The sequence below is a fragment of the Antechinus flavipes genome, chromosome 1 (assembly GCF_016432865.1).
Source record: "Antechinus flavipes isolate AdamAnt ecotype Samford, QLD, Australia chromosome 1, AdamAnt_v2, whole genome shotgun sequence".
In the NCBI taxonomy this organism is placed as follows: Eukaryota; Metazoa; Chordata; class Mammalia; order Dasyuromorphia; family Dasyuridae; genus Antechinus; species Antechinus flavipes.
Genome location: NC_067398.1, coordinates 208,040,185 through 208,055,855, shown reverse-complemented (window position 1 = coordinate 208,055,855; position 15,671 = coordinate 208,040,185). Strand labels below are relative to the sequence as shown.

Below are 15,671 nucleotides of genomic sequence, written 5' to 3'. Positions count from 1 at the left end.
TCATAGAATTTCTTTACTTCATCCTTTAGAACAGAGATGGGTTTAAAAAAAAAAAAACTGCAGGTATCTATATAATGGTTATTTTGCCTATGACCACTATGAGTAAAAACAAGGCTAGTTTTTTTTTTTTTACAACTAGTATAGTATATAGCTTCCTGGAATATGATGCATTTCAGGCTTTCCATAGAACAACCCCATGAGGTATTCTTCCATTTTGGTTCTTAATATTTTCAGGTATTTGCTATCATCATAGGATCCTAAATATAAACTTAGAAGATATTTTTGAGATCACAAATGTAATCGTCTCTTTTTAAAGATTGCCACTGAGGCCTAGAATAGTTGAGTAACTTGTCCAAGGTCATGAAGGCTATAAGGGGCAGAGCTTGGTCAATACTGATATGAATGAATGCATGAATTGGAATAAAAAAGTTTATTTTGAGTGCTTATTGTATGCAATCTTGTTCTCTTCTTCCAGTATTTAATAGTCATTGTAGAAATAAAGGGGAGTTAACACATGTACAAGAGCCATTTTGTTTTCATCCTATGTTTCATGTGGTCAAAAAATTGATCACTCTTTGACCAAATTGGAGATGAACCTCTTTGTTTTTTCTTGGACAGCAGATGAATTCGTAATAACCAGGGCTATACTTTCAACACTTCCCTGCATCCTCATTTAGAATCTTTTAGATTTTGTAAATTCCTCTTCCATAGCCTCTGAAGATCCAGGGTTTTGACCCCTGATGATTAGTTTTCAGAATGGAATGTTTCTATAGTAGTCAGTGATTCTTACACATTTTGCCCCCTTGTATCAAGATTTCCAGTTTACTCTGAGAATCACCAGCTTATAAAGGAACTTTGATGTCTCTGTATATAGCATCATACTTGATTTAGCCATTAGAGAAAGAGAGAGAGAGAGAGAGAGAGAGAGAGAGAGAGAGAGAGAGGAGAGAGAGAGAGAGAGAGAGAGAATATATTATTTAAAAAAAAAAAAAAAACAACCTTTAGAATTTCCTGTGGAGTAATTGGACCAAAGAAAAGCCAGAGAGTATCAAAGATTGATGTAAGCTTACTCAGTTAATAGATATTTCCCAAGTATGATTTGTATACCATGCACTTTGCTAGTTGTATGGAAATGTTGTGAATGACATAATTCCTGTTCACAAGGAGATTTTTACTCAAATGGTCTAGTTGTCAAGGTCATGTATAAATTTATACAGAATAAGGAGCAATTGTGAAGATCAAATGAGTTAATATATGTAAAGTGCCTTGCAAACCTTACAGCACTTTATAAATGTGATTGTGATGATTACCATCTTTTATTCATTTATGTATATTCATTTGAGACCTTGGGTTCTACTTTTGGCTTTTTTTCTTGGCTCTCAAATCTTGTGTACCATTCATCTTCCATATGGGAGCCTCTTTCTTGTGTCCACTTCTGGAGAGGAAGAGGAGCTATTTGTGGCTTCTGAAATGTTAAATGCTGCCACAGAGGAAGCTGTGACAGATCCTCCTTGACCTGCTACGGTTTTGAATGTAGGTACAGTAATGGACCATATGTTTTATCATCTTACAATCAGCTTAGCTAAGTTTAGAGAGGATCATCATCATATTGGTTGCAAGGTGGTGCAGTTTTCAAGTAGGAGAACTTTTCAACACTTCCTATATTACAGAGGAGTTGTATCGGGTCTCAGTAACCTGTGTTGGTGACATCCCAGGTTGCATGTGCATTGGGGTAGGGTGCACCTGCTGATGTCCTGTGGTTACTGGCTTGACAGGTAGATATTGAGCAGCTGTTTTGTTTCTTCTCGTTTTCATTTTAAAGCCCTCTTGATTAGATTCACAAGAGTCCAGGCAAATATAATTTTACTCATCCTTGTGAGGCATACTCCAATGCTGGCTAAAAGCCCATCATTCCTATATTTTAAGCCCTGGTTCAAAAATTCAAATCCCATTCTCAGGCACCATCTGCTCAACCAGCTGTTCACTTCTGAAATCGCTTTTTATTCTGAAATCCTTAACTTCAGTCAGCAGTCATGATGCAGATACCACCTGCACCCATAAGGTCTTTTGTTTCTTGCCTAGGATTTCATAATCCCTAGCAAAGCTTTCTAACATCCTTCTGAAAATATCATTTGTTTCTGTGTCTATCCATACAGGGGTCTTCAAGCTTTACTAGTCTTGGGAGGCTTTCTATTGTGTTTTGAATGCATTCCTTGAAAAGATAGCCAATCTCTTTGTTGACATTTTACACAGAAATATTGTGGGCCTTTTTATTTATGTTGGGTTGATAATATATATCCACTTTTTTTTTCCCCCTCCACTAGTGTATCCCTTCTACCTGCTGCTTCCCCTGCTCCATCTCTTCCTAAGGGATGAGGGTTCATAAGTAAAAAGCAAGGGATCTTCATCTGACCATTTTTGTGTTAATCCAGCACAATCTGTGTTCTGTAATCATCACCACCCAATTCTGCTCAACTAAATTTAGCTAAGGCCATCTACTAACAGTTAATTATCTGTTTCTTTCGTATCTTCCTAATTTAATTTTATTTTAAAAGTACTTTGAGTGAAAAAGTATTTCAGGCCTTATCATGTGCCAAGTTCTTTCACTCAGAGAGGTTAAAGTCTCTTTCAATATCACATTGATCTTTTGAGATTAATTTTTCTTTCACCTCCACTTTGTTTTGCCTCATGTTGCATGCTTATGGAAATAATATGTTAAACAGAGTATGACTAAAAAGACAAATTACAGCAAGAACTAAATACCACCATACTCTTACATACTAATTTTGGCTGACATCATACATGATCCTTTTAAATTTGTAAAGCATTTTACACACATTTCATTTGATCCTCACAACTACCCTATGTAGATGGTATGATTGATTTTTTTTTTTATTTTACAGATCATAAGATGACGATTTAAAGACATAAAATAATTTGCCCAAGGCCTACATATCAAGTAAAAAGTAGAGGTGGCATTTTTTTAATTAAGGCTTTTTATTTTCAAAACATATACATGGATAATTTTTCAACATTGACCCTTGCAAAACTTGTGTTCCAAATTTTCCCCTCCTTTCCCCCACCCTCTCCCTAGATTACAAGTAATCCAATATATTAAACATGTTAAAATATATGTTAAATCCAATATATGTATACATATATCATACATACATACAATTATCTTGCTGTACAAAAAAAAAAAATTAGGAGAAAAAACAAGGGAAAAATGAGAGAAAACAAAATGCAAGTGAACAACAACAAAAAGAGTAAAAATGCTATGTTGTTATCCACACTCAGTTCCCACAGTCTTCTCTCTGGGTGTAGCTGACTCGCTTCATCAGAAAACCATTGAAACTGGTCTGATTCTTCTCATTGTTGAAGAAAGCCACATCCATCAGAATTGGTCTCCGCATAATCTTGTTGTTATTGTGTATAATGATCTGGTTCTGCTCATTCAATTGGTGTAGAGATAGAATTTGAACCCAAGTCTTGCTACACTTTATTTCACAGTAACCTTATTTATACTCCTCTTTGTATATCACAATCAAACTCTACTATTATGCTTTTCTTTTCTTTCTTTCTATTTTTTCCCCCTGAGGCAATTGGGGTTAGTGACTTGCCCAGGGTCACATATTCAGGAAGTGTTAAATCTCTGAGTCAGATTTGAACTCAGGTCCTCCTGACCTCAGCGTTAGTGCTCTATCCATTGTTCCACTTAGCTACCCCAAGCATCTTTCTTTAATTTCCACTTTTCCTTTACACCAACTCCATTGCTATTTGTCCAGTTGCTTAAGACACAAATTTAATGGTTGACCCTAGTTTCAATTCATTTTTCAATTCAACAGATATTTATTGAGCTTTGCTGTGTACAGGTTTGGTGCTCCATGCTAGAGACACAAAGACAAGATAATTCCTGTCCTCTATGTTTACATTCAGTGCAGATTCACTAAATGTATATAATATATACGATACATACAGAATATTTACAAAGGAAATTTGGCATGGAGGGGGGAGAAGAAAGTTAAGAACTGAATAATGAGGGAACATCATAAATTATGTCTTCAGGATTCAAGAAGCCAAGTGTAAGAGAGAATGCCTCTTTAACATGGGCTACTTATATAGGGAGGTGGAGGGCTTAATGACATATGTTAGGAATAGCTTGTAGGCTATTTTTTGTTATGAAACACAGGACATGAAAGGAGGTAACATGAAATTAGACTTAAAAGTTATATGGGAGCCAGATTGTAGAAAACCTTAAAATCTAGGCCATAGTTTTTTTGTTTTTTGTTAAAGACACTATTTTGGGACTATTAATTTGGTAGCTATGTGGAGAATGGATTAGGGAGTACTAGAAGCAGGAAGACCAATTAAAAAACTATTGCAGTTGTCCAGGCTGGAGTTGATGAGGTCACGCACTAGTGTACAGTTCTGTGAGTGGAGTCAACAGTTGACCTAAAAGTCAGCTCATTGAAGTTTCGTAATTGATTGCACGTAGGGGATGAGAGAAAAAGTGCTGTCATAGATAATTCTAAGATTATGAACTTGAACCATCAGTAGAAATGGAGATCTTTAAAAGAGGAGGTTTGAGAAGAAATATCATTAATTCCAGTTTTTACATTTTGAGTTTAAAATGTCTGTAGAATATCCAGAAAGAGATGCCTACCCCCTTGGTAAAGTAATTATTCCTAGTATTGTTCTACTTATCATCATCATCATCATCATCATCATGTTTCTTTGAATGTTTAAAAACATTGTTCCCGTATCTCTATCTCTGATAATGTTTGTATAATGTGGTCTTTTCATGGGACAAATGAATAAAGTTTAGGGGTTATGTATAGTGATAGTGCGTGGCCATTCCTAAGTAGGTATTAAGTAGGCTTACATTGTTTTACTTTGCTAGTGATTTGCTTTATCAATAATTTGCCAAGCCACAGAATGATTCTTAAAATATCCTATTTTTGGTCTTTAAATACTTGGGTTTGAATTCTTATTTCTCTAATAACATTTTTTATTATAAAAAGTTACAATGGATCTTTTCTTTTGTAGCTTAATTCCTCAGTATAATGGATAATTATTTTCCCAAATCATATGAAGGTAGAAAGAGGGAAGGAAAAAAAAAAACAGTAAAAGAAATTGAGTTGGGCAGTAAGAGACCTGGATTTTAATCCTAATTGTACGTTAGTTTTATAGTTTTTATCTAGTCAGTTTACCTTTTTGCTCCTCAGTTTACTCATGTAATATATAGTAGTTGTTCTCTATGGTATCTTTAGGTTTTTTTCAGTTAGATTCTACAGGGAAATTTTGGTCATTAATTACATTTTTCCAGCCATCAGTCAAGCAGTTAGTCTCACTGGTTTGTGAGCAGTCATTGAGCACTGCTTCTTTGGATATTCCATTGAATATTATTTTGTTAACTTTTTAGGATGTTTGAATGACAGGGGTGTTTCCTGAGGTGGTTCAGCTGCATATTCTTTTTTTTTCCTATTCACTTTCTCTCTTGTTTAGGTTTCAGTTTTCCTGATTACCCCTTACTTACCTTGTTAGCTTGGGAAAGTCACAACCATTCTGGATTCCAGTTTTCCTTATTTGTAAAATGAAGGGATTGAATTTCAGTAATTTCCAGTTTTCTTCCCACTTTAAATCTGACTATCCTGTGAATCTAAGATTAGTCTCTTCAGGAGGATTTCACTTAGTGTGGTACTGATCTGTCTGTCTCTAACTAGATTTGTATAACTTATTTCAGTCTCTGAGATTGATTCTGTCTTTGTCTATGAAGGAAAATTGATCAGTTTTGCTTCCTAAAAATCTCTGTATGCTAGTAGTTAGGCGGGGAAGAGAAGGGTCATTTTCATCAAACATATAATCAGGTTAAGTTTCAGCAGCCGTCAACACTGGTTATACTAGAAGTGTACTTGTGGAGCTGCTTGTTCATAAAATGGACTTAACTCAATAGGCATTCCTAAAAGCTTCATTTTTACAGTTTAAAATTGCTCTCTAAAGTGTTTTTGGGGCCATTGAAGTGACTGCTTAATTCAGCAATTACTTTTGATACACAGCATGCTGATTTTTCAATATAAAATGGCACTAAACTATATTCCTCAATGGAATGGAATTCATAACAATTCCTTTATGGAATAGGTTCATAACAATCCCTTCAGCTCTTTTTAAAGCTTTGATGGATAGTATTGGATTCTTGCTGCTGGTGGAGTTTTTAGTTGCTTTGCTTTAATTTCATGTCAGTTGAAAAAAATTGTCAGCAGGTTGGCTTTGTGGATTCTAAATCGTTTTTTGTGCTTGTGATTTTGTAGTATTTTTGCTAATTATAATAGATTTCTAATCTTTGAAGTTGCATTTAAAACTACCTATCATTTTGGTGACTTTGAAGATTAGCCATTTCCACATTGAAAGATATTTTGTGCATATTCTTACCATTGTTACATTGGTGCATAGTATGAAGTTATCTGATGAAAATTGATGATGAATTCATGCAGAATACCGTACCTAAAAAACAAACTCTCCTACTTTTTGTTGAAGTGTTGTCAGTTCATGTAAGTAGATCAGTACAATAAGCATTAGGAAACATCGCTCGCTGTATTGAGAAATCTGCATCTTTTCATCAGGGGAACTAGAAGGTGAATGGGAGCCTGAAGGAGAGATATTTTACATCTCTTAACTTATGGTTTTTGAGGTACTTGGGGATTTGTTAGATTGGGTTCCTTTCTTTTTAAAAATTTCTTTCTGTAGTTTTGTCATTCTTCTAACTACAGATCCATGTGCCTTCCTTTCACATCAGAACCAAAGAACATAGATTCATAGTTTTAGAATTAGAAGAGACTTAGGAGGTCAGCCCATCCCCCTCATTAAATATATAAGGAGACTGCTTGTAGATAGATGAAAGGACTTGTTCAAAGTCCTGTGAGGAAGAAGTGGCAAAACTGAGGTCTTCTTCTATTTGTAGCCCGCTGCTTCCTAACATCTGGCACTTCTGTGATCCCTTTGCTAAAAATGCACAGTGAGCCAAAGGTCTTCAGGCACCCCTGCTTTGTGTACATCGATTCCCAACTCTTCATATGACAATGCTTTTTCCCACTTTTGTTGGGGAAAAGGACCAGTGGTTAGGGAATTAATAGGGACTTAAAAGGGACCTCAGAGGTCAGCTAGTTCAACCTATAACAGACATGATCTTCCCCTTTCTCCCCCATGTCAATCTTTACCAATTTATTGTTTTTTTTTAATGAACAAAACAAAGCAAAATTCCCTAGAAGTGGTCCTACTTGCTTCTATGTGAAAGATCTTCCCTCCCTCCCCCAATGTCTCATTACCTTTAGTTTTTCTTTATATTGATTCCCTCATATTTTCCTTCCTATCATTTTCAATAGTTCGTTTTTTTTTTTTCTGGGAACAACTTAAATAAATCTAATGACTTTTCTGTATGACAATCTTTCAAACATTTCCACATTAAAATCATATCCTCCCTAAGTATTTATTGTGCTCTTGAACAGAATTAGTGTAGGCGGTCTTAATGATCATTATAACATCACTCCCTTCTGCTTTTCTAGGGCAAATCATACAGAAAACTTCTCTTAAGTCTTATTTTTTAATCCTAGAATTCCTGAACCTGAACATAATTTTGTGGTACTTGCTTATCATCAATGCTTGTTGATTGGCAATATGTTATCAAGTTAAATCCACAAACATTTATTAAGCACTTGCTATATATATAGTATGTGAAATGCCTGAGATGCAAAGAACCTTCCACATTGCTGTTCTGAAAGAACTCACATTCTAATAAGGGAAAATACAATGAGAACAGTGATAGGATAACCTGGAGATAATTTTAGAGGTAAGGTACTAATCTTCAATGGCATTAGGAAATATGAGGAAGGGGAACTATGTCACTGTGTAAATTATTACAAATATAACTGATGAGTAATTATTAGTGATATATCTTCCAGCTATGATTCTGTTTTTTTTTTTCCCTATGCAGATCACAAACCATTTGTAATTTATAGCTAAGTCTTCAAAAATCACCTCAGTATTTGAGGAGTTAGTGAATTTCCTTATATACAGATAGTAGAGTTCAGAGGGAATTTGAACATAGGTCTTTCTTATTCTAAATGTACTACTCTACCCACTATCACATAATTATCAATAATTTGAAAATATATGTAGTTACTATATTTGGCAGTATCACATCCTACTATTATCTGTAAATTTAATAATATTCATCCTTTCTCATTTATTCTTTGTTAATTTTCAGTCATTAGTAATCCCTGATCTGTTTCTTTTGTGCTTATATGTGACAAATCCTGCTCTTACATTTGTATAGTTTCTTCCCAAGTATTCCACCATACTATTGTTTCTGTTCTTGAATTTAATTCTGAATATTTTACATTACTTTTGTAGTTTGAATTGAATTAAAATCCTGATTTTCTGGTTATTGGTGTACCCATGTACTCAGCAGCAAGCTCAATGAATATATGCCTTCTCTTCCAAAGGATTAATTAACTTATAAAAACTATTTGACATAACTTTCCAAATACTTCTCATATCCTTCTCTTGTTGTTGTAGGTGAGGTGTTTGGCTGTGTCTGACTCTTGATGACCCCATGAACTGTTCATGGGATTTTTCTTGATAAAGAATGGTTTGCCTTTTCCTTCTCTAGGCACTATTAAATCAAGCAGAAGTTAATTGACTTACATGTCCAGCATCATACAGGTAGTAAGTGTCTTGAGTCTGGATTTGAACTCAGGTCTTGACTCCTGGCCAAATGCTCTACCAGCTAGCTAGCTGCATCCTACATCCTTTCAGGTTGCTATTAATCCAACTTCTTAAGTATTGATCCTTCACTCACTTTTGTAGGAGTGTTATGACTGCGTTTTAGAGTTTATTTTGTTTTCTCGTTCACTGCATGTTTTATGAGACAGAATAAAAGAGCAAGTTTGATAAACCTATACCAGAAAAGGATTATATTGATTGTTCCTTTGATTTAAATAATCTGTAACTTCATGACAAATTTGAATAAAATATAGAAATAAAAATAAAAACATTAAATGATTCAAAAAATCAAGATATTCAAAAAAACCCAAACAAACACAGCGAGAGTATCTTGACACTTGATTATAACTTTTACCTTGAAACTTTGGTATATCAGGTTACACCCCCTTCATGATATAGTTTGCAACCCAATTCATACCTTTACCTTTTAAAAATGTCAGTGATCTTTTTCTCTCATTTTAATTTATGTTTTTCTACATTTACTTTTTATTTTGCTTTTCTCAATTACTTGTAAACATTTTTAACTTTCTTTCTTAGTACACCCTCTTCATTTTATTTTTCATTTAAAAAATTTTGAATAGCATTTTATTTTTCCTAATATACATAAAGACAATTTCCAACATTAATTTTTGTAAGTTTTTTTGTTCCAAATTTTTCTTCTTATCCCCTCCCCAAAGGGGAGTAGCAAATAATCTGATGTGGGTTAAATATGTGCAATTCTTTCCATATTTGTTATGATATGCAAGAAAATTCTGACCAAAAGGGGAAAAAGCCATCTCATTTTAATTTCTAAAGATAACTCTTTTTCTTCCTCTACCCAGTGATCCATCCCCTTTAAACTTGTAAGAAAAAAAAGAAAAACCACAGTTCAGGAAAGCCAATCAGCACGTTATATCTGATAGTATATACAAACTATTTCACATCCATCTGTCCACATCCACTCCCTCCTTTTCCCTCCCTCCTGCAAAGCGAGGAAGGAGCTAAATTTTTTTAGTCATTTCTCTAGGGCTAGGCTTAGTTATTGTACATAACACAGCATTTCGTTTCCTTTCATTGTTCTTCCTATTTGCAGTCATTGTGTATCTTGTTTTCCTTGTTCTGTTTACTTCAGTCTGCATGAGTTCATGTAAGACTTCCCACGTGTCATTTAGTTGTTTCTTGTGGTACGGTAATATTCCATTGCATTCATGTACCACAGTTTTAGTCATTCTCCAATGAATAGAAATTATGTAATACCCAGGGTACGTGTCAAACTTATCCTTCTTTTTAAGAATTGCCAAAGTGACATGGTTATTCTATATAAAGCCCCCAGCACTTTTAATTCTTGGTCATATTAAAGTTTTGAATTGTTTTCACTTTTTAAAGCAGAGTTTCTTAATCTTTTTTGAGTGTGACTTAGACCCATTTGGCAATGTGGTGAAATCTATGGATCCCCTTCTCCAAATTTTTTTAAATTCATAAAATGGAATTACAAAGACAAATATATTTGAGGTAAACATGTAACCCCCCATCCATATTTACAGAACCCCTGAAATCCAACTTCTCTTTTTTTGACAGATCAAAACTGAAAATTTCCTGTCATGTCTCTATTGTAGGTTTGTGGTTCTTTTCCTGAATTCCTTGTCTGTTTTCTTATGCTCCTAATAATTTGGGTTATATTCCCATTACAATTTTTTTTCAACATGTTTCTTCCAATTGTTCTTGCTCTTCAAATCAGTGTTCTTTATGATGCATTTTTTATCAGGTTCTTGGATTTCCTAACATGAGTAGATAAAAGGCTGAATAGAAATTCAACCATTGAGAAGATGGGAGAAGGTTTTCCGGGGTATAAGGAAACAATTCGAATAAAAGCATAGAAACCGGAGACACACGTGTACTTTTGATGAGCAAAATATGTGGCAGTTTGATGGGAGGAAGGTAGTATGAAGGCAGGCTAGAAAGTTATTGGAGACTCAGGTATCTTAATTGTGAAAGCAATTTCATTTGATGTCATAAGAAAGTCAAATAAGTTCTCTTCCCAGTAAAGAACTCTCTTTCCCTTGTCAGATCTTTTAATAACACTTTTACTTTATTTGAAGAAGCTTTGGGACAAAAAATTAAGCTGTTCTTATGAATTTCTAGAAATAGCTTTGATTGTCAATGAAGAAAAAGATCGTTATCTGTTCTTCTTCAAAGGAACAAAGCCATACTTAGAGCACAAGAATTACTGCCAAAAACATTGCTTATTTTGGGAATCATATTTTTCTTCCATTGGTTGAAGCAGACAGTCTCTTTAGTGAGCTTGTCACTTTAAACTACTGTTTTGTTGTATATTTGTAGCAATATGATTTATTTTAGAGGAGGCTGCTTTTCTTGTAAAACTAATTTGGCATCTGGTGAGAGAAATCACAAGTGGGAAAAAAAATCATCCCTCTTATTAAAAAAAAAAAAAAACCCTTAGTATGAACATTCAGATTAATTGTAATCTTATGTCAGTCAAAATAGATAGGACTCTGTATTTATTTTGAGAGACTTAAACTTTTTTTTTTGCCTTTAAACAATATGAAAAAACCAGTATATAATCACAGTATTATAATCACAGTACTTTCCCTTATATTTGTTTACATGCTCATCTCTATTTTTAGAAGGTAATTGTATTAAAAAAAACCAAATAATTCATAGAAACATTGGCAGTTCAATTTTTGAACTGATGCAGGTCAAAGAAAATGGAAAAAAAATGTACAATGAAAACATTACTGTAAATAAAATGGTCAGTTGAACTCAGATTGAAGGTAGATGGTTAATCAGTTTTATTTCCCAAAGACTGATGATGAGACATACCTCTCTCCTTTTGATAGAGATGTAGATAACTATTGGCACAAACTATTGTATAGATTATTAGACCAGTTTTTTCTTTTGCTTGGTTTTGCTTAACTTTTTTCTTTGGGATGGCAGTTAGATAGGGTTTTGGGAAGTTTCTTGGATGTAAAGGAAAAAACCCCAATCAACAAATCAATAGTCATCACTAAAACAATAGAAAATCTTGGCAGCTAAATAGATTTGTGTTTTCATGTATAACCATCATTATTTATTTGGGCCATGTTGCATTCCGAATTTTAAAATTTAATTAAAAAAAAAAAAAAACAAACTAATACCGAAAATAGAATCCTTAGAGAAAAAGGATAAATAAGCAGTTTTCATCTATAAACCTCAGTCACTAAAAGTTCTGCAAATTTTTCTCCTATTTTAAGTTTTAGAATATGTTTTTGGGTTCTTCCTTTGTTTTTGTTTTTTTTGGTTTGTTTTGTTTTTGTTTTTGTTTTTTTTTCTATTGGTAAACTAGGTGAGTATTTCAGCTTTCAATTTTGAATATCCCAGTGAAAGTTCCTTTCTCATTTCCCTGTTGTATCCAGACATGAATGCCTAGGGTTGTCTTTAGGCCAGGACAAATTGATTTTTAATTCTCCTCACCCTTTCCCCACTGCAAAACAACAATAACAACAACAAAACCTGTTGCTGGATCTTCTTTTATACTTTTAAGTTCTTGACTACATAGTGACAAATTTGATCAATGATACTCTAGGTAAAATCTTCAATCAGTCAATCAACAAGCTGTATTGAAGACAGCAAATTATATTAAATGCTCAGTATAATCTCGGCACTATGTTAAGTGTTGATTATTTAAAATAAATGACATTGTCCTTGTCTTCAAGGAATGTAAATTTTGTGTGGCAAAATAATATTTAAACATTGTAATATTTAAGTTTTACACACACACACACACACACACTCAAAGTAAATACAAAGTAATTTGAATGGGTTAGAAGCATTCATAGCTGAGGAGATTCGTGATTATAGGTACCACAGTGAGGAGGCTGAAAGATCTCCCAGGTTAATGGATTATAATTTACTTTGTTAGAGTCCTCTGATAAAAGTGCATTCAAACTATTTTGAAATGTCAGCATACTTTGAAAAAGAGATCTATTCATAATATAGATGTCAAGTGAAGGAATGGCAACCTAACTAAGAAAAAAAAGAGGAAGTATTGAAAACACTTACTTTAGAGACGAGACGGCATCCTTCTCTTCTCCCTTGCCCTAATGAATAGTTTTGGGTTTATATGGAGATAAAATGGAATTGATTGTATGTGACAGAGAGTATCTGTGTGTAGAGACAGATAGACAGATGGAGGCACAAATTCCCTTGTTCCAACAATGACTAGGGTAATAACAATCCTTCCCTCTCCTTCCTCTCCCCTGTTGATGTGTTCTTGGTTTTCATTGGTTTAATTTATATTTAGTTTTTTTACTAAATTTTATTAAAAATGCTTTTAGCATATGTTAAATTTTGTATCCCCTTTTGGTATCTTGATCTTTTCCTTTATTCAGAAAAGTCTTCAACTATATGGTTTTTTTGTTGAGTTGAAATTGTTCTTGTTAATGTCTCTTCCTCCCCCCCTCCCCCCTTTTATAGGTTGTTTGCATACGTTCCACATGGAGTGCCCTCTCACCAAAGCTGAGTTGTGACACGCGGCCTCTTATATTAAAGACATTAAGTGAGCTCTTTGCTTTAGTTCCATCACTAACCGTGAATACAGCTGAATATGAGGTATGTATTTGGGACCTACAGAGTCCTTCTTTTTTGTGAAGATGCTTGGGTGTATGATCATAACTTTTGATGTAGTTGCTTTTTTCTCCCTTCTTTAACAAATAGTATTTTGGTTTTGAGAACAAAGATTTGTACCCAATGAAACCTGAAGTATATGTTACTTTATTATAGTCTTTTATTTTAATTGCCAAGTAATATTATCAGTGCAACAAAGATAATTTTTGTATAATTATGGTAGAAAAAAGAAGCCTTTAATAATTTTAAAAATAATTTGGTACGTAAAAGATTTGCTAATAATTTTAATTCATCTTGTACATATACATTAATTCTAAAAAATAGTTCCTAAATGACTCATGGAAAGGAGAAGGGGGTGGTTTGCTTAATAATTCAGGATCCAAATATCTGTATATTTTTCCTATGTTGCCATGCTTAGTTGGTTCGTAACATTTATTTTACTGGAGAGAGGGAATTTAGGCAGTTGCTCACATCCTGTTGATAAAAGAAACTTAAGCCTTTAGTAGGAGATATAAAGTACTGTTCTATGCTAATTTGTCTATTGGTAGTTGATATTTAATTAAAATCATATTGTGAAATGGAGATAAAGTAGTAATAGAAGTAATATTTATTAAGGTTTGTAATATGCTTTGTGTACATTATCATGTTTAAGTTTCATAATAACTCGGTAGGATAGTATCTAATATTATCATCCTTGTTTTAAGATGAGGTAGTTGAGACTCAGAGAGCTTATCTAGTTTTCCTGGGGTCAGAGTGCTAGTAAATGTCAAAAGTTAAATTTAAACCAAGTTCTTCCTGATTGCAGGCTTGTACATTTTACTCAGTGCTGTGTTGTAAAAAGCCTGTGTTTGTTTCTACATGCTGTTTACTCTGCTGTTTTTTTCTTTTAGATCAAAAACCAAAATTTTATTCCACAGTTTCTTAAAGAATGAAATCTTTTGTTTGTTTTACTTTGTACTTATTATATTTTTCCTATCAGTCACCTCTGCCATTAGGGTTCTCTGTATTGCATCTTAGATATTATGAACAATAATAATAATGATTAGATAATATAAAAGCAAAGATTTGTTTCTTAACAGGTTAATTCTTTATAGAATATGTATACTACATGAAAATATATTTGTCATTGGATTCTCAGTATGGCAGTTTGCAGCCATTTAAAACCAAGAGCCAGAATTATATATATTAGAGTTAAATTTGAGAGGTTTCCAATAAGAACAGGAATAAAGCCAAAATTTTCATTATTACCACTCTTCTTTTAGATATAGTATTAAGAAATTCTCACAACAACAATAAGATTTAAAAAAGTAATTGAAAAAATAAATATATACAAAGAGGAAACAGAATTATTATTTTTTATAGATAGCTAAAATTAATTGATATAATTAATAACCAGCAAAATAGTAAGATATATCAACAATAAAACTAGTTAAGAAGAAATAGAAAACAAATTCCATTCAAGATAGTTACAGATTATATAAAACATTTGGGCCTCTATTTATGAAGACAGATGAAGACAGCTAGGTGGCATATTGGATAGAATGTTGAACTTGGAAATAAATCTTGAATATGAATCTTGGTTCAGACACTAACTGTTTTACCTTATTAACCTCAAATTTCCTCATCTGTAAAATGGTAACAATATATCATATACTTCGTAAGGTTATTGTTTGAATCAAATGAGATAGCCTTTTAAAAGTGTTCTAAAAACCTTAAAATGCTAGTTATGAAATAGGTGGCTATATAAAACACTTCATAGAAACAAAAAATAGCTATTGATATGTTGAAGACTGCGAATTCCTCCTTGTTAGCCTTAGTAAAATAACAATAGCATCTGAATTTATGTATTCAGTACTATATCAAATTATTAGATTTCTTTATAAAGCTTAAGAAAAAACCTACATTAATCCAGAAGAACAAAAGATCAAGAAGATCAGGGAAAATAATGAAATTTATAATAATAATGAAACAAGTGAGAAAGAAACATTTTGGTAGTAGCATCACATTTACAACTGTACTACCCAGAAGTAATTAACAAAACTTTTTATACTGATTAAAAAGTAAAAGTGCAATAAGATGAGACAGGTAAGCCATATAGAGAAACAAACATAGTGTTGACATACTGTCAACCCCAAGATGCCAGCTATTAGAATAAGGGCAAAAAATACAATGTAACCTACTAGAAAAGCTGGAAAGTAGTCTAGCAGCTATTAAGGTATAGATGAACATTTCACCAATATATCAAGATAAACTTCAAATAAACTTTTTATGGTCCAGACATAAAAGGTTAC

General features: G+C 33.1%; 1 protein-coding gene across 1 annotated transcript in view; it reads left to right on the top strand.

The window, feature by feature from the left end:
- The window catches only part of FOCAD (focadhesin), a 349,882-nt gene that overhangs the window by 197,361 nt on the left and 136,850 nt on the right, over positions 1–15,671 (top strand). The window contains exon 15 of the mRNA XM_051995374.1: positions 13,231–13,365. Within this exon, the coding sequence (XP_051851334.1) occupies positions 13,231–13,365 (135 nt within the window). The remainder of the gene's footprint in view (positions 1–13,230; positions 13,366–15,671) is intronic.